We start from the raw sequence: 19,835 nt of genomic DNA, 5'->3' as shown, positions 1-19,835 counted from the left end.
AAATGGAAATCTCCTGCACTCCCCTGAGCCAGTGTCCCTACACTCCTCACATTCCCTAAACAGGCTCCGCACCTGTCGCCGCACGCGTACCTTAACGCCCTTGCTCGCCCTGAGCCTAAACCCTCACTAGGGAATAGGTCGGTGCGGAGACTAATCCCACCACTGCACTAACAACACACATGAGGAAAGAGACAATACAGGGGAAACACCACTTACTGTATCTTTGCTCTGTTGCGTGCGCTCCTAGCAACAGAGCCCACCACCTGTGTGCATCTTCTCCTCCACCCTGATCCATCACATAACTGGATCCGTCACCATCGTGCAGCCTGGGAGCAGAGTCCATCACCACTTGCAGCAGTCCAGTACACAGAGTCCCAAGATGAGTCCAGCCTCTGCCAAGACTCCAGGCATGCTCGAGTCCAGTTCTCAGCAACCAAGTAGAGCATGCTGAGTGCAACTCTCTTCCAAGTCGCCACTCCTCCAAGCCATGCCCGCACTTCCCGCCGACACCACAAACTGCGACTCCACCAAGCCATGCCAGTCCTTCCTGCAGACACCATTAGCTGGCACTCATCCTCTCTGGCTGACTGCGCAGGACTCCTATCCCGCTCCATCCTTCCACCAGGCTCTCCAACAACTCAGAAGGAAATATCACCAGCGGTGAGTGAACCCCCTAAGCACACCTTTATAGGGAGTCACACCTGATCCCTAATTAAGTGAACATTAACCTAAACCTATGGTGCGATACCGCTAACCACCACCGGGGACAGTCAAAACACCTTTGAACTCAACCAAAGTAAAAAAAGTTCACTTTGTGCTTTTAATACCGCCAGATCCAACACTGGATCATGACACAAACAGTGACTCTTTCCAGTTACCTTCTGTTCCCTTCTGGTTCCATTCTTGATTAATTCATATATTCATATCATCTCACACTTTTAAGATACACACTTATAGGATACACACTGCAGTCTAAAGTCTTAGCAGACTTGTGCTATGCAATATATGTGCTACAAAGTGCATTCAGGTGTGAAGCTAAGCTAGCGATGTACCAGCGATCCCGACCAGTGATATGACGCTGTCAGGATCGCTGGTACATCGCTAGGTGGTCGCTAGTGAGCTGCCACACAGGCAGATCTCACCAGCGACATCGCTGGGGACGGGGATCGCTACTTACCTGTCAGACGCGGCGATCCTGCATCCTCCCGCCCGGCTCCACGCGTCGCTCGTCGTCACAGCAGGAAGCGCCGCAGGAAGCTGACGACCAGAAATGATCCAGGAGCTTCTAGCGCAATCAGCGATAACCAGCGTGGGAGCCAGTCGGAGGTATCACATGCAGCGATATCACTAGCAATATCGCTGCAACGTCACAAAATCGGTGACTTTACAGCGATATTGCTAGCGATATCGCAGTGTGTAACGGGGGCTTTAGAGGAGTGTTCTGTGCTCATCTTGGTCAGACAATTAAGACTGGACCAGATGCATATGATCAAGCCAGAGTAAACAAGGTCATAAATAACACTGGGGTAAAGCAAGGGGTTAGTTGAGAGACATACAGAGTGAATACTAGGTGCAGAGGTAAGAAGTCTCTGTGGAAAGCTAATTGACGTACCGAGTGAATACTAGATGCAGAGGTAAGAAGTCTCTTTGGAAAGCTGAGTGATGTATCTGTAGGGAGAATAGATACACATGCTGGTTAGAGTGCGATGGTGGCAGATGAGAGGGCACAGTCTGTATGCATCATCCTGGATTAATTCATATATTCATATCATCTCACACTTTTAAGATACACACTTATAGGATACACACTGCAGACTAAAGTCTTAGCAGACTGTTCAGCCAAGTAGTTCATTTGCTATTGTTTGCATTTGATCTGGCTTTGTCTATCTCTGCTTTGTGCAGGTCAGCCATCTCCGGCTGGGGCTGTGCTGAATCACCGCCCATATGTTACTGCTTGTGCCAGTTTGTTTTGTCCCCTGTTAGATTGGCCTCTTTTTGCTCTGCTTTCAGAATATACCAGAGTGCTGATATAGTGGGGGCGAAGTCATGTGACTTCAGTGTTTTTGTGCATCAGATGTGTTGGGCATTTTTGCAGGGTTTTTTTTGCGTGATTGCAGACAGTGGCTTTCCTTTCCTGTCCTGTCTAGTTAGTGTGGGCCCCATCATTTGCTCAGTCTATTTTCCTACCTGCGTTTGTGTTTTCATCTTGTCTCACCGACAATATATGTTTGGGGGCTATCTATTCTTTTGTGGTCTGCTCTGGGGCAGTTTAGATTTCCCCTTTCTTGCTTTAGGCTGTTAGCTCTCCGGCTGTGCTGAGGTGTCTAGGATCATCGTAGGTACGCTCCACGGCTACTGCTAGTTGTGTGGATAGGATCAGGGGTCTGCAATCCACTTAGTTACCAACCTCTCTGGTTTTCTGTGGCTTAGCCTGGGCCTGCTCTCCTCCTCGGTGAGCCAATCATAACAGCAGTGCCTCCCTAGGCTGCAGTCCATCTCCTCGGAGGACAAGGCACAACGGGCGGCTATATGTCCTGGACAGCGATATATCCAGCAATGCAAGTCTCGCCATGTGTAACGATAATGTAAAGTATCATGTACTTTTCCCTATTTCTAGACTCTTCCATTCACATGCTGAGCTCTGCTGTGCCAGTGGTGAGGGTTTGACCCCCCCTTTTCCTTTTTGCCTGTCATGCCTGTAAATTTCTGCTCACTCACAGCCTGACACTGTCCACCCTCCTTTTGTCCCCCCCAACCTGCATACACACTCAGTGTAACCTGAGACACCAGTGAGGGATTTCCCTCCTCACAGCAGGGGGCCCCTTTGTCCTCACATGCGCTCTGACTTCCAATAGACAATAATGGGAACCTAATCATTTGGCCATAAAGCGAGGTGATGTTGTGATAGAAAAATAAAAACTACATGTCTGGGATGTGCGTCGACTAAGCGTCCTAGCCCATGTTTTTCCCGGTTCCAGTGTGTCATGATCCATGCTGGATCATGTCAGATAACAGCACTGGTAACCTTTTTTTTTCCTCTCTCTAAGCTTTGTGCTTAGAGATAGTTTTGCCCCCGGTGGCCAGTATGGTCATTGCACTGGTGTTTTTAAAGATAGTTTTGCCCCCCCGTGGTGGTTAGTGTAATTGCACGGGAATCTCTAACAGGCGTGTTTACTCAATAAAGGTTTGTTAGTTGTGCTCACTCACGTTGGTGATATTGTTGGTCTTTTCCAACCATCCTGGGTGAAGGAAGAAGCTGAGGAGAGTCCAGGGCAGCTCTGTCAGAGTCCTGGAGTGGCAGCTATGGTGTCAGCGAGGAGTTCGTGTAAAGCATGGTGGAGTGGCAGCTATGGTGTCAGTGAAGAATTCTTGCAAAGCTTGGTGGAGTGGCAGCTATGGTGTAGAGCTGCACTCAGTTGCTGGACTCTGTTGCTGGAAGCTGCACTCAGGTGCTGGACTCCGTTGCTGGACAGTTGCACTCAGGTGCTGGACACTGTTGCTGGAAAGCTGCACTCAGGTGCTGGACTCCGTTGCTGGACAGTTGCACTCAGGTGCTGGACACTGTTGCTGGACAGCTGCACTCAGGTGCTGGACTCTGTTGCTCCAAGGCAGCACTCGGGTGCTGGACGCTGTTGCTGTAAAGCTGTACCCAGGTGTTGGGCACGGTGGGAGGAAGATGCACTCAGGTGTTGGACTCTGTTGCCAAGAGCAAGTGCATCAGAGCAAAGCTAAGTGTTTCCCTGTTTGTCACTTTTCCTCATGTTGGTGTTAGTACAGCGGTGGGGCCAGTGCATGCACCACCCAGCTCCCTAGTAAGGAATAGGTGTAGGGTGTGCTAGGGTGACAGGTATCCTGATCGGTGACAGGTGAGGAGCCTGTATAGGGAACGTTAGGAGTGTTAGGGACACTGACTCAGGGGAGTGCAGGAGGTCTCCACGTTCCCTGTTCCCTATCGCAGGGCCTACCGTTGTAAATGTTTCCCTATCCCCTGTGTCTTGTTGTATTAGTTACCGGCCTGCGAGCCGTGTCACACTGGACAATTACACGTGCCGTATCCTGTTGTATTAGTTACCGGCCTGCTGGCCGTGTCACACAGGACGGGCACGTGACACAGTGCTAACAGAACCAGAGAAATGGATTTCTCCTGAACCGAGGGGAACAGACAACCAGTGTTTGAAGTCATCAGAAAGCTAATTTCAAGATAAGCTGAGTGATGTGCCTGATGTTATTCTGCCAGGCTCTCAAGCCAGGTTATGACTATTATAAGTTTTTTAGCCAGATTGTTCTGCCTGAAATGATCTAAGTAACGTGAGTTTTATTCCTTCTCTTAATCTCCTTTTTATTTGTAAGTGTATTGTACATACTGTATCTCCCCTCCAGCACTTTCCCAGTGACACCGTCACACTGTGTCAGCAGCTCCAGTTCTCCTTCTTGGTTTCCCATGCTCTGTATGGACACACTGTAGATAGTAGTCGGCTTCTTTTTCTCCTCTATGTTCATTCAGAGTTTGTTGTTTTTGTTCTTCCTTTCCACTTCTAATATCAGGTTCTCACAAGGATTCATAGCTGCCTATTTTTTCCTGTACACTTCCCATCCCATATTGCTCTAGTATAAAGCTCTCTTGATGAGAATAGCGATGCGTCTCCCAAATTCGTGTTTTCCTGATTTCGTAAGATGCAATCCACCCTGATAGAAGTAGTGATTACACATGATTGACACTCCCATCAGCCAATTACATGTCTAGCTCCGCCTCCACATAAAGCCTCAGCCTAGAACTGCTACCTCATTAGGAGTCCTGGAGATCATCTGTGACACTCCACAATGATGGGGGATCTGATGAGGGTAGTTCTGCTGTGCACCCTGGCTCTGGGGGTCCTGACATCAGGTGAGGAAACATTGCTTTGAGGGGGTCCTGAGCAGACTGACAGTGACAGTGTCACACGGAGAGCAGAAGAGAGCTGAGAAACCATGGGAGCACTCTGCTCAGCAGGATCCCATCTCTCCTGTAGAGTGTAAGCTCTTATGGTCAGTGGGGTCCTCTCTCTCTCTCTCCTGTAGAGTGTAAGCTCTTATGGTCAGTGGGGTCCTCTCTCCTGTAGAGTGTAAGCTCTTATGGTCAGTGGGATCCTCTCTCCTGTAGAGTGTAAGCTCTTATGGTCAGTGGGGTCCTCTCTCTCCTGTAGAGTGTAAGCTCTTATGGTCAGTGGGGTCCTCTCTCCTGTAGAGTGTAAGCTCTTATGGTCAGTGGGGTCCTCTCTCCTGTAGAGTGTAAGCTCTTATGGTCAGTGGGGTCCTCTCTCTCCTGTAGAGTGTAAGCTCTTATGGTCAGTGGGGTCCTCTCTCTCCTGTAGAGTGTAAGCTCTTATGGTCAGTGGGGTCCTCTCTCTCCTGTAGAGTGTAAGCTCTTATGGTCAGTGGGGTCCTCTCTCCTGTAGAGTGTAAGCTCTTATGGTCAGTGGGGTCCTCTCTCTCCTGTAGAGTGTAAGCTCTTATGGTCAGTGGGGTCCTCTCTCTCCTGTAGAGTGTAAGCTCTTATGATCAGTGGGGTCCTCTCTCTCCTGTAGAGTGTAAGCTCTTATGGTCAGTGGGGTCCTCTCTCTCCTGTAGAGTGTAAGCTCTTATGGTCAGTGGGGTCCTCTCTCTCCTGTAGAGTGTAAGCTCTTATGGTCAGTGGGGTCCTCTCTCTCCTGTAGAGTGTAAGCTCTTATGGTCAGTGGGGTCCTCTCTCTCCTGTAGAGTGTAAGCTTTTATGGTCAGTGGGGTCCTCTCTCTCTCCTGTAGAGTGTAAGCTCTTATGGTCAGTGGGGTCCTCTCTCCTGTAGAGTGTAAGCTCTTATGGTCAGTGGGGTCCTCTCTCTCCTGTAGAATGTAAGCTCTTATGGTCAGTGGGGTCCTATCTCTCCTGTAGAATGTAAGCTCTTATAATCAGTGGGGTCCTCTCTCTCTCTCTCTCCTGTAGAGTGTAAGCTCTTATGGTCAGTGGGGTCCTCTCTCTCTCCTGTAGAGTGTAAGCTCTTATGGTCAGTGGGGTCCTCTCTCCTGTAGAGTGTAAGCTCTTATGGTCAGTGGGGTCCTCTCTCTCCTGTAGAGTGTAAGCTCTTATGATCAGTGGGGTTCTCTCTCTCCTGTAGAGTGTAAGCTCATATGGTCAATGAGGTCCTCTCTCCTGTAGAGTGTAAGCTCTTATGGTCAGTGGGGGCCTCTCTCTCTCCTGTAGAGTGTAAGCTATTATGGTTAGTGGAGTCCTCTCTCTCTCCTGTAGAATGTAAGATCTTATGATCAGTGGGGTCCTCTCTCTCTCTCTCTCTCTCCTGTAGAGTGTAAGCTCTTATGGTCAGTGGGGTCCTCTCTCTCCTGTAGAGTGTAAGCTCTTATGGTCAGTGGGGTCCTCTGTCTCTCTCCTGTAGAGTGTAAGCTCTTATGGTCAGTGGGGTCTTCTCTCTCCTGTAGAGTGTAAGCTCTTATGGTCAGTGGGGTCCTCTCTCTCCTGTAGAGTGTAAGCTCTTATGACAATAATATTTTTTTTTCTATAGCGCCGACATATTCCGCAGCACTTTACATTTCAGAGGGGACTTGTACAGACAATAGACATTACAGCATATTAATAATCACATAAATCACCAGATACCAAGAGGAATGAGGGCCCTGCTCGCAAGCTTACAATCTATGAGGAAATAAGGGAGAGACGAAAGGTGGGTGGTAACAATGGCTTTCATTGTTCTAAGCAGCCATAATGTAAGAAATTGTTCATGTAAGTCTGCCAACTAGTATGTTTAAAAGTACAGACACAGAGGGCTATTAAATGCATAAAGCGTGTGAGAACATGATATGAGGAACCTTGTTATGAAGTAAATTTAGATTGGGCAACACAAGGATAGTTATATTAATGTGTTGAGGCGGTAGGACAGTCTGTAGAAATGCGTTTTTAGGGCACGCTTAAAACTGTGGGTATTCAGGATTAATCAAATTATCCTAGCTAGTGCATTCCAGAGACTTGGCGCAGCACGTGAAAAGTCTTCAAGACGGGAGTGGGAGGTTCTGATTATTGAGAATGTTAATCTTAGGCCATTAGGTAGCCAGTGTAATGACTGGCACAAGGTAGAGGCATCGGTGTAACGATTGGTGAGGAATATGATCCTGGCTGCAGCATTCAGGATGGATTGGAGAGGGGAGAGTTTGGTAAGCGGGAGACTGATTAGTAGAGAGTTACAATAGTCCAGACGAGAATGAATAAGAGAAACAGTAAGAGTTTTTGCCGAGTCGAAAGAAAGAAAAGGTCAAATTCTAGAAATGTTTTTGAAGTGCAGATAACAAGATCGAGCCAGTGATCGAATGTGGGGGACAAAGGAAAGCTCGGAGTCAAGTATGACCCCAAGACAGCGGGCATGTTGCTAGGGAGTAATAGTGGAACCACACACAGAAATGGCAATGTCGGGTATAGGTAGGTTAGTAGAGGGAGGAAACACAAGGAGTTCAGTTTCAGATAGAGGGAAGACATGATGTTAGAGACAGCGGTATTTGCAGTCATCATTGGCCCCTATCTCCTCCCTCTCATGTCCTGATTCTGCACTGAAGCATTACAATGAAACACTTCAAAGTGCCCTGGATGAATTTGCTCCTCCTATTCATAGAACACCACAACACAGACGGCGACAACCCTGGCACATGGTGCAAACACGTTTCCTGCAGCGGTGCTCCAGGTGCGCCGAACGTCTGTGGAGAAAATCCAACCTACCCGAAGATTTCATCCATTATAAGTTCATGCTTCGAACATACAACACTGCCCTTCACCTCTCCAAACAAACCTATTTCAACACCCTCATCACCTCACTGTCCAATAACCTGAAACATCTTTGACACTTTTCATTCTCTACTCGACCCAAGAGTACAGGCCCCAACCACGGAGCTCCGAGCTGACGATCTGGCCAATTACTTCAAAGAAAAAATCGACCAGATCCGACAGGAAATTCTCTCCCAATCCCCTCATACCATGCACTGTCCTCCCTCCCCCACTGCATCTAGCTCACTCTCTGATTTTGAACCAGTCACAGAAGAAGAAGTAAGCAGGCTCCTTGCATCTTCTCGCCCAACCACTTGCACCAGTGACCCGTTTCCGTCACATCTCCTCCAGTCCCTTTCCCCTGCTGTCACCCCTCACCTAACTAAAATATTTAACCTCTCTCTCTCTTCTGGTATCTTTCCCTCCTCATTTAAGCATGCCGTCATACATCCACTACTTAAAAAACCATCCCTCGACCAAAACTGTGCCGCTAACTATAGACCTGTCTCTAATCTTCCCTTCATCTCTAAACTCCTGGAACGCCTGGTCCACTCCCGTCTGATCAGCTATCTCTTTGATAACTCTCTTCTCAACCCTCTCCAATCCGGTTTCCGCTCTCTACACTCTACTGAAACTGCCCTCACTAAAGTCTCTAATGATCTACTAACAGCTAAATCTAATGGTCATTACTCCATGCTAATTCTCTTGGATCTCTCTGCAGCATTCGACACTGTGGATCATCAGCTCCTCCTCACTATGCTCCGCTCTATTGGCCTCAAGGACACCGTTCTCTCCTGGTTCTCTTCCTATCTCTCTGACCGCTCCTTTACTGTATCTTTTGCCGGTTCCTCCTCCTCTCACCTTCCCCTTACTGTTGGGGTCCCTCAAGGATTGGTTCTAGGCCCCCTCCTCTTCTCCTTGTACACTGCCCCTATTGGTCAAACAATCAGTAGATTTGGTTTCCAGTACCATCTCTATGCTGATGACACCCAATTATACGCTTCTTCTCCTGACATCACGCCAGCCTTTCTAGAAAACACCGGCGATTGTCTAAACGCTGCGTCTAACATCATGTCCTCACTATATCTGAAGCTGAACCTGTCAAAGACTGAACTCCTGGTGTTTCCTCCCTCTACTAATGTACCTATACCCGACATTGCCATTTCCGTGTGTGGTTCCACTATTACTCTCCAGCAACATGCCCGCTGTCTTGGGGTCATACTTGACTCCGAGCTTTCCTTTGCCCACCACATCCGATCACTGGCTCGCTCTTGTCATCTGCACCTCAAAAACTTTTCTAGAATTCGACCTTTTCCTACTTTTGACTCTGCAAAAACTCTGACTGTTTCTCTTATTCTCGTCTCAACTATTGTAACTCTTCTATTCGGTCTCCCTCTTACCAAACTCTCCCCTCTCCAATCTGTCTTGAATGCTGCAGCCAGGATCATATTCCTCACCAATCGTTACACTGATGCCTCTACCTTGTGCCAGTCCTTACACTGGCTACCCATCCACTCCAGAATCCAGTACAAACTTATTACCCTCACCCACAAAGCCCTCCATGGCTCAGCACCACCCTACATCTCCTCCCTTGATTCAGTATACCACCCTACCCGCGCCCTCTCTTCTGCTGATGATCTGAGGTTAGCATCCTCAATAGTCAGAACCTCCCATTCCCGTCTCCAAGACTTTACACGTGCTGCGCCAATTCTTTGGAATGCACTTCAACAGGTCAATACGATTAGTCCCCAATCCCCACAATTTTAAGCGTGCCCTGAAAACGCATTTATTCAGACTGGTCTATCACCTCAACACATTAACCTAATCTATCCTTGTGTGGCACAGCCAAAAGTTTTACCATCACCAGATTCCCCGCATCATGTTCCCACATGCTTTATGCATCCATTAGCCCTCTGTATTTGTGCTGTTACACACTTAACATTATGGCTGGTCCATACAATCAGGGCAACTGCTACCACCCACCTTTCGTGTCTCCCTCTTTCCTCATAGACTGTAAGCTTGCGAGCAGGGCCCTCACTCCTCTTGGTATCTGTTATGATCTATGTGATTATTGTTATGCTGTAATGTATATTGTCTGTACAAATCCCCTCTGAAATGTAAAGTGCTGCGGAATATGTCAGCGCTATAGAAATAAAATTTATTATTATTATTATTTTTAGCGGTAAGACAATCACTGGTGTTTTTTATTAATGCAGGTGTGATGTCAGGAGAAGAAGCGTATAATTGGGTGTCATCAGCATAGAGATGGGACTGGAAACCAAATCTACTGATTGTTTGACCAATAGGGGCACTGTACAAGGAGAAGAGGAGGGGACCTAGAACCGATCCTTGTGGGACCCTAACAGTAAGGGGAATTTGAGAGGAGGAGGAACCGGCAAAAGATACAGTAAAGGAGCGGTCAGAGAGATAGGAGGAGAACCAGGAGAGAACGGTGTCCTTGAGGCCAATGGAGCGGAGCATAGTGAGGAGGAGCTGATGATCCACAGTGTCGAATGCTGCAGAGAGATCCAAGAGAATTAGCATGGAGTAATGACCATTAGATTTAGCTGTTAGTAGATCATTATAGACTTTAGTGAGGGCAGTTTCAGTAGAGTGTAAAGAGCGGTAACCAGATTGAAGAAGAGAGTGATCTGAGAGATAGTGGATAAGACGGGAGTGGACCAGATGTTCCAGTAATTTAGAGATGAAGTGAAGATTAGAGACAGGTCTATAGTTAGCGGCACAGATTTGGTCGAGGGATGGTTTTTTAAGTAATGGATGTATGATGGCGTGTCTAATCGAGGAGGGAAATATACCGGAAGAGAGAGAGGTTGAATATTTTTGTTAGGTGAGTGGTGACAGCAGGGGAAAGGGACTGGAGGAGATGTGAGGGAATAGGGTCAGTAGTAATAGGGCGAGAAGATGCAAGGAGACTGATTATTTCTTCTTCCGTGACTAGTTCAAAGTCAGAGAGTGAGCTAGATGCAGTGGGGGAGGGAGGACAGTGCATGGTATGAGGGGATTGGGAGATAATTTCCTGTTGGATCTGGTCAATTTTTTGTTTGAAATAATTGGACAGATCATCAGCGCCAAGACCCGTGGTTGTTACCTGCACTCTTGGGTTGAGTAGGGAATGAAAAGTGTCAAAGAGACGTTTCGGGTTATTGGACAGTGAGGTGATGAGGGTGGTGAAATAGGTTTGTTTGGAGAGGTGAAGGGCAGTGTTGTATGCTCTAAGCATAAACTTATAATGGATTAAATCTTCGGGTAGGTTGGATTTTCCCCACAGACGTTCGGCGCACCTGGAGCACCGCTGCAGGAAACGTGTTTGCAGGGTGTGCCAGGGTTGTCGCCGTCTGTGTTGTGGTGTTCTATGTATAGGAGGTGCAGTTTCATCCAGGGCACTTTGAAGTGTTTCATTGTAATGTTTCAGTGCAGAGCCAGGGCATGAGAGGGAGGTGATAGGGGCAAATGAAGTGTGCAAGTTCTTCATAAGTTTCTGGGTGTTAATGGCTTGTATTTTTTGATAAGTGTGGAAAGTGGGGGTGTCCTGAGTGGGGTGACAGTTCTTGACAGAGAATGAAAGAAGGTTGTGGTCAGAAAGCGGGAGAGGGGAGTTGGCTAAATCATGCACTGAGTAAAGCCAGGAGAAGACCAAATCGAGGGAGTTCCCGGCCGTCTTCATGCGTAGGAGAGTTAGTAAGCCGTGAAAGGCCGAAGGAGGGGGTTAGAGATAAAAGGTGAGTGGCAGATGGGGAGAGGGTAAAACCAATAGGGATGGTAAAGTCTCCCATGATGAGGGTGGGGATGTCACAGGAGAAAAAATGTGGAAGCCAAGTGGCAAAGTGACCCAGGAACTGATGGGAGGGGCCGGGAGGACGATACACAACCGACTCTCGCATGGAGATGTAGAGTTTGACAGCATGGACCTCAAAAGAAGGACAGATAAGTGAGGGTACTTGGGGATAACCTGAAAGGTACATGTGGGTGATAGAAGCAGACCAGCGCCTCCACATGCTCTGTACTCCGATCTTGCGGTATAAGAGAAGTGTAGTCCACCATATGGGAGAGCAGCAGCAGCGGTAGTGTCTGATTGCTGTATTCAGGTTTCCATAACAGCCAGAAGGTTAAGAGAATCAGAGAGGAAGAAGTCATGGATGAAGGAGAGTTTATTACACGCTGAGCGAGAATTCCAGAGGGCACAATTAAAAGAGACGGAAGACTCTCAGGGAAAATTAATGAGATTAGAGGGGTTTCTGAGTGTAGTAGGTGAAGGAATTGCCTTACTGTAACATGAAGGGCCGGGGTTAGGAGAGATGGCTCCTGCGACTAGGAGGAGGATAGATAGAGTAAAAAGATGGTTAAGTGATTTGTGAGAGCATCTCTTGTGTTGTGTAGTAGGAGGGAATGGATCTGTGCAGTTTAGCATTGTGAAAGGAGCTTGAGTGCTATACATAGGAGAGGAAAGCAGTGAGGGGATGATAAAGATGGAGTGTAGAGAGTTAGTGCCAGGGCGGTGGTTGTGTGTGAATGCAGCAGCCAGGATATAAATTATACAAATGCATGTGGGAAATATTTGATACACTCCAAATGTTCTGGAAATAGGGTTCTTTAAATGTCTTACCTGTCTCCTTCCCTGTCTAACTGCCATGATTAACTGCTAGGACAGCAGAGAAAGCCCAGTCACAGGGAGCACGGAGAACAAGAAGGAGGAGGGTGTACTTCGTAGATTTCTTCGTTTATTAAGTTCCACTACGCGTTTCCACGGAAAACCTCCATCTTCATCAGGTGGCAGGTACAGGAAGTGGGGAGAAGGGAACGTATAAAGGGACTGACGGCCAATAGCAATTAAGGTGCAATCATTACAAACACTTGAGTAGAAAGCATGATTAGGGTAAAAGGAGGGAAAGGACAATTACACGGACATAATAAAAACACGGTTACAACAACTGAAATAATTTTAAAATAAGGGGATATATACTATATAAGACAAGGTATGAAAAAAACTGAATAAAATGTTAAAATATACTAAAAGGGGAATAATTAAATAACTTTTTCAATAATAAGATTTAACCCCTCAGGTGCTAAGGTGCCAAGTTTAAAAATCCAGTAGCTCTCTCTTCTAATTAAAGCTGCATACCGGTCAGGGGTCTCTGCTGATATCTGATCGATTACCGTAAGTTTTAAAGAACTTAGGTCTTTATTATGGGCTACAAGGAAATGTTTTGACAGACTTTGCATCTGGCGATGTTTGTTCATCCTCGCAAACATAGTTTGTTATTTAATTATACCCCTTTTTGTATATTTTAACATTTTATTCAGTTTTTTCTTACATTGTCTTATATATATCCCCTTATTTTAAATGATTTCAATTGTTGTAACCGTGTTTTTATTATGTCCATGTAATTGTCCTTTCCTTCATTTTACCCTAATCATGCTTTCTACTCAAGTGTTTGTAATGATTGCACCTTAATTGCTAATGGCTGTCAGTCCCTTTATATGTTCCCTTTTCCCCACTTCCTGTACCTGCCACCTGATGAAGATGGAGGTTTATCCATCGAAACGCGTAGTGGAACTTAATAAACAGAGAAATCTACCAAACATACCCTCCTCCTTGTTGTCCTTTGCGCTCCCCTGTGACCGAGCTTTCTCTGCTGTCCATGTTCTCATCCTCTCTTGAGGCACCCGGCAGAAGCAGCATCGGATCTCAATTCACCGGCGCCCCGAGACCTGTCAGCCTGGCGCTCCACTAATCTGTCTCATCTGGACTGTTTCTATGATTAACTGCTAGGCACTGTGAAAAAATGTACTTAGAATAAAATGTAGATAAATGCCCTTCCTACATAAATGCATCCCCAGAGCTATGCCTGAATATATAGGAGGTTTGCTCTTAGATCTATCACTAATTTGACTTGTTAGCAATCAATGAACTAAGTTAAGAAAGCAGGAGACCATAAAAGTAGAGACAAATAAACAAGTTTCCAGGTGGACATGGATCATAAACCTCTTTGAGAAAGTGACATGACCTTGCAACTTAAGGGACAAGCACAGTAAGATGAATGGACTAGATACCACTACATATGCTTGTAGAGAAGGAAATGAGGTTACAGGAAACATGCCGGACATATGCAGCAGGAGAATGAACTATATACCTGTATGAAGAGAATAGAGATGAGTGTTAGATTATGCCATGATTAACTGCAAGGTACTTTGAAAAAATGTACTTGGAAGGAAATGTACATAAATGCCCCCTACATATGAACAGTGGGGTGTTCAGGAATGTCATGGATTATTGGCTTCTTGGTTGTACAGCTCTCAGGTCTATGTTTCTGCTATAGAGTAAAGGTACGGCAGTGTCCCTCGGGCCACAGATAACAGGCTGCTGACATTGCTGTAGCTCATGGGACTGTTACAAAGGTCGTTGATATTCTCAGTTGTCTGCTCTTGTCCGCCGGTCTCTTGTAATTCATCAAAATAGCAAAAGGAAGCCAAATCCAAATAATAAATGAAATATAATCTTTATTGAAATATGATTAAAATAGTCACATGAAGGTCAATAGTAATGTTAAAATAAGGGTACTGCACAGTAGTAATAGTATTTTTTGAAGCTTTCCTATATCTAGGCTTTTCTAATTTTGATTAACGGTCTCTTGTAATGTTGGTGGTCCTGTCTGATGATCGCTCTTGCTACATTCGCACTTTTTGCTCCCTTCAGAGCAGTGATGATCCCCTCCTATGTGATACCTGGGGGTCTTGATCTACATGTGCTGCAGATTACACAGGTGTTCGGCTTATTAACAGCTCGGATACATTGTGTCCAGGGCGGAGAACGAGCAGTTATGGCCCCTCCCCCATACCGTCCAGGTGAGATTCTCTGCTCTGAGATCTGTGTTGTTACAGGTAACACGATCACCTGTATTGTGCTGTGGACGGTCATGTGACTGCAGGCACTGGGTGAAGGAGCGGCGACCTGGGAGTCATCTGACCCCGCACATAACCCTGCACCTGCTGGAAGTGATAAGTGAGGAGCGCTGGGACGTGTTCAGACCTTGCAGCCTGGACCGCACCTTACTGCTAGTCTGATCTCTTATAAAGCTCGGGGACAGTTGGTTATTCCTCCATCACATGATGGCACAGAACCGGGTGTGAATATGATCGATCCCATCAGTACAGGCCACAATAACAGTCCACAGAAATCTGAGCCTGTCTGATGAAGGGCTGAGGGTCCTGCACACCTGTGAGCACAGCTCTGGCTGTGACCGGAGTAGAGGGATGATGTGAGTGCAGCTCTGGCTGTGACACAGTACAGGCATGATGTCCCTGCAGTTTTCTGCATCCAATAATCTGCTTTTTTGTGGCTTTAGGAGAGGAGGACAATCGCCCTCAGGTGGAGACACAATATGGTAAACTGCAGGGGAAGACGCTGTCTGCAGAGGGAACAGACAGAACCGTTCATGCCTTCTATGGAGTCCCCTTCGCGAAACCTCCAGTTGGCCGATTGAGATTTGCATCCCCAGAACCCCCCGAGTCCTGGAGCTCGGTGCGGGGGGCCTCAGACTATGCCCCAATGTAAGTGCACTTAGAGGGTGGTGTGGCAGAACTCTGAACACATTCATACTATAAAATATATAAACTGCGCAAGAAAATAAAGGTAACACTTAACCACCACAATGTAACTCCAAGTCCATCACTTCTGTGACATCAACCTGTCCAGTAAAAAAGCAACAGCGATTGTAAATCAATGTGATCTGCTGTTGTACAAATGACACAAACAACAGGTAGAAATGATCAGCAATTAGCAAAACAACACCTATAAAGGAGTGGTGACCGCAGACCCTTTCTGTGTTCTCACCCTTTTTGGCTATTGTTTTGGTCACTTTTGTATTTTGTCATTGCTCTCACCCCTAGAGGTACAGTAGCATGAGGCGGTGTCTACAACCAACAGAAGTGCAGCTCATCCAGGATGGCATATCAATGCGAGCTGTGGCAACAAGGGTATCTGTGTCTGTAAGCACAGTGTCCAGAGCATGAAGCAGGGACCAGGAGACAGGACAGTGCACCAGGAGATGTGGAGAGGGCCATAGGAAGGCAACAACCCAGCAGCAGGACCACTACTTTAGGAGGAGCAGGAAGAGGAGCTGGAAGCCTACAAAATGGCCTCAAGCAGGCCACTAACATCCATGTGTCTGCTCAGACTGTCAGAAACAGACTCCATGAGGGTGGTATAAGGGCCCTGTGCTTTCAGCCCAACACCGTGCAGGGCAACTGGCATTTGCCAAACAACACCAAGATTGGCAGATTCGACAATGGTGCCCTATGCTCTTCACGGATGAGAGCAGGTTCACAATAAGCACATGTGACAGACGTGGCATTTCTTTGGAGGGCCGCACAGCCCTCCATGTGCTAGCTAGAGGTACATTGACTGCAATTAGGTACCAAGATGAGATCTTCAGACCCATTGTGAGACCATATGCCAGTGCAGTGGGCCCTGGGTTCCTTCTGATGCACGGCAATGCTAGACCTCATGTTCCTGCATGATGAAGGCATTGATGCTATGGACTGGCCTACCTGGTCCCCAGACCTGAATCCAATCAATCCCATATGCTCAGGAGAACATCTGCCGCCTCATCAGCAGCATGCCCAGGCATTGTCGGGAGGTCATACATGCACGTGGACGCCACACACACTACTGAGCATCATTTCCTTGCTTGAGGCAATTCCACTAAAGTTGGATCAGCCTGTAATTTGATTTCCCACTTTGATTTTGAGTATCATTCCAAATCAAGATCTCCATGGGATATTAATTGTGATTTACATTTATCATTTTTATGTTTTATTGTTTTCAATGCATTCTGCTATGTAATGAATTAAGATTTGCAGCTGGAGTATTTCATTCAGTGATATCTAGGATATGGGATTTTAGTGTTCCCTTTATTTTTTTGAGCTACAGTATGTGTGTGTATGTATGTATGTGTATGTATGTATGTATATATATATATATATATATATATATATATATATATATATATAATATATATACACAGGAGCTTCTCTCAAAATAAGAATATAATCAAAAAGTGAATATTTCAGTTCTCCAATACAAACAGTGACTCTCCTCTATTCTATAGAGTCATTACACACAGAGTGATCTGTGTCACGGGTTTATTTCTGGTAATGGTGATTATTACGGCTTACAGCCAATGAAAACCCAAAAGTCATTATCTCAGGAAATTAGAATACTTTATAACACCAGCCTGAAAAATGATTGTAAAATCCAAAATGTTGTCCTCCTGAAATGTATGATCAGTAACTGCACTCAGTACTTGGTCGGGCTCCTTCGGCATCAATTACTGCATCAATGCAGCGTGGCATGGAGGTGATCAGCCTGTGGCCCTGCTGAGGGGTTATGGAAGCCCAGGTTGCTTTGATAGAAGCCTTCAGCTCGTCTGCATTGTTGGGTCTGGTGTCTCTCATCTTCCTCTTGACAATACTCCATAGATTCTCTATGGGGTTAAGGTCAGGCGAGTTTGCTGCCAATCAAGCCCAGTGATACTGTTGTTTTTACACCAGGTGTTGGTACTTTTGGCAGTGTGGACAGGGGCAAAGGTCTGCTGGAGAATGACAGTGATGGTTTGGGGAGCCATGTCATCTGCTGGTGTAGGTCCACTGTGTTTTATCAATACCAAAGTCAGCGCCGCCGTCTACCAGGACATGTTATAGCACTTCATGCTTCCCTCTGCCGACAAGCTTTATGGAGATGGAAATGTCATTCTCCAGCTGGACTTGGCCCCTGTCCACACGGCCAAAAGTACCAATACCTGGTGTAAATGTATGTCATCCCCTGAGGAAGAAGTGGTGTACACTTCGAAACACGTTGGAAAAAGAGAATAAAACATTGTTCATTTAATGCAATAACAATCGTGTTTTATGTCAAGCAGCGCACGTAACAAATAAATCTCCAGTTTAGCAGATATCTTGGCGGTCACTTGTTTGACCTTTTGGATGTGCAGCAGCTGACTACTAATCCAGGTGCTATACCTCTCCTACAGCAGGTGAGTAGAATTTCAACATCTTTCTTATCTTGTTTGTCGGATAAGACCCTATTGCGCTTTTTTCCAATCCTATAGTGCAAAGCAATTTACGGATATAATGACTTTTAGGTTTTCATTGGCTGTAAGCCATAATCATCAACATTAACAGAAATAAACACTTGAAATACATCACTCTGTGTGCAATGACTCTATAGAATAGAGGAGATTCACTTTTTGTATTGAAGAACTGAAATAAATTAACTTTTTGATGATATTTTAATTTTGAGAGTTGCACCTTTGTGTATATATAGATATAGACAATATATTTTTATTATAGATGTCTGCAGGATCATAATGCGATGGAGCAGTTACTTGAGGCAGTGAAAGCCAAATCTACTATACCTCCTGTGTCGGAGGACTGTCTGTACCTAAACGTGTTCACACCTGCTGATCGATTGAAAGAGCAGAAGTTTCCGGTAAGAGTCAAGCGTGTATTGTGTGACTATCATTTCTATATAATTGCTGCTGTGTGTAGATGCAGACTTTATGGCTTCCACTTTTGTGTGCACTGAGGCCGTGCCCATGGCGGTCCCTTATGATTCTAATTGGAGACACACATAGAAAATCTCATTCACACTTACCTGCATTCCCTATTAATGAACACCTTCTACTCATTGCCCAGGTCATGGTGTTCATACATGGTGGAGGCCTGATGATGGGGGGAGCCATGTTGTTTGAAGGTTCTGCACTGAGTGCCCATGAAAACGTTGTAGTTGTTTCCATCCAGTACCGGCTGGGGCTCCTCGGCTTCCTTAGGTAATGTCTATGCTGTCAGTGACTTTACTGCCTAGAGTTAAGACATGAAATGACAATGCTATGTGGTGCCAGCCGGCTATACCTGGTGCTATGTGGAAGGGACCATTGTCAGTCTTTGTGTACATTGCTCTGCAGGGAGCCACTGGGTTGAGGTCCCCTCATTTCATTAACAGCTATCTTTCCTTGTCACAGCACTGGAGATCACCGCGCTCCTGGGAACTACGGCTTTTTGGATCAGGTTGAAGCTCTCCAGTGGGTTCAGGAGAACATTGCAGATTTCGGAGGGGACCCCAAGTCTGTGACTATATTTGGGGAGTCTGCGGGGGGAGTCAGCGTCTCTGCACTGGTGAGCAATTGTGATGCTTATATGTTGCTCATTATTGAGGCTCTAATTGGGCGGTTGTTCTATAGGTGGATGTAAGTTCCTGTCCTTTAACCCTTAGTGATGCTGCCCCCTTCTATGTATTTCTTATATTCAGGTGGCGTCTCCACTGGCCAAAGGCTTGTTCCACAGAGCTATTGCTGAGAGTGGTGTAGCCTTAATGCCAGGTTTGGTGGCCCAGACTAAAGAGGAGAGTGTGTTTTACAGTAATGTAAGTATGACTTAGGCCATTAAATGCTGCACTGTGTCTGATGACCCAGCACCTTGGGCCACCAATCATCCGACCAATGACCACAGTGCTCGCCTGTCGGGTGTGTGACGCGAGACGAGCGCCGGTGCAGGAATGGGGCAAGCACTGACGCTTTGCTTGTATTGGATTTTCTCTCTTCTGCAGATCGTGGCCAATATTTCGGGCTGTGGTTTGGACGCGCTGGTGGACTGTCTGAAGGCGAAATCTGAAGAAGAGATCCTGTCTCTAGTTGTCTCTATGGTATGGTCAGTGCAGTCATAGGGTTCATCACCCTGATTCCTCCCCATCCCTGAACCCCAGTGATCCAGGGAATATTCACCAGTTCTATCTACATCACACGGACTTCCTACTGGCAGAAAGCTGTGCAGAATTCTGAATGCAGCTCTGGATCTGAATGAAATGTATGAAGTTATACAGTAGGAAAGCATATTAGAAAATCTGCAGCATCTCCATTCCAGTGGCCCACTCCACCACACCTACTGTGCTCTGCCCCGGTGGCCCTTACTACCACACCTCCTGTCCTCTGCCCTAGTGGCCCCCACCACCACACCTCCTGTCTTGTGCTCCAGTGGCCCC

At 46.4% G+C, this 19,835-nt stretch overlaps 1 protein-coding gene across 4 annotated transcripts in view; it reads left to right on the top strand.

The window, feature by feature from the left end:
* The window catches only part of LOC141078016 (fatty acyl-CoA hydrolase precursor, medium chain-like), a 40,520-nt gene that overhangs the window by 12,430 nt on the left and 8,255 nt on the right, over window positions 1-19,835 (top strand). Inside the window, exons 1-8 of one of the 4 annotated variants that reach the window (XM_073564807.1) lie at window positions 4,804-4,885; window positions 9,997-10,145; window positions 15,145-15,349; window positions 18,149-18,287; window positions 18,494-18,627; window positions 18,820-18,973; window positions 19,107-19,220; window positions 19,404-19,499. In XM_073564807.1, the coding sequence (XP_073420908.1) occupies window positions 18,171-18,287; window positions 18,494-18,627; window positions 18,820-18,973; window positions 19,107-19,220; window positions 19,404-19,499 (615 nt within the window). In that variant the 5' untranslated portion in view covers window positions 4,804-4,885; window positions 9,997-10,145; window positions 15,145-15,349; window positions 18,149-18,170. Of the gene's footprint in view, window positions 1-4,761; window positions 4,886-9,996; window positions 10,146-15,144; window positions 15,350-17,776; window positions 17,833-18,148; window positions 18,288-18,493; window positions 18,628-18,819; window positions 18,974-19,106; window positions 19,221-19,403; window positions 19,500-19,835 lie in introns of those variants that run through there. The other 3 variants (XM_073564806.1, XM_073564808.1, XM_073564809.1) reach the window with 3 other exon arrangements.

The sequence above is a fragment of the Dendrobates tinctorius genome, unplaced genomic scaffold, assembly GCF_039654945.1.
Source record: "Dendrobates tinctorius isolate UK_male_01 unplaced genomic scaffold, ASM3965494v1 ptg000490l, whole genome shotgun sequence".
NCBI classification, from domain to species: Eukaryota; Metazoa; Chordata; class Amphibia; order Anura; family Dendrobatidae; genus Dendrobates; species Dendrobates tinctorius.
Note: the sequence above shows the minus strand (reverse complement) of the source record. Positions and strands in the feature narration are given on the sequence as shown.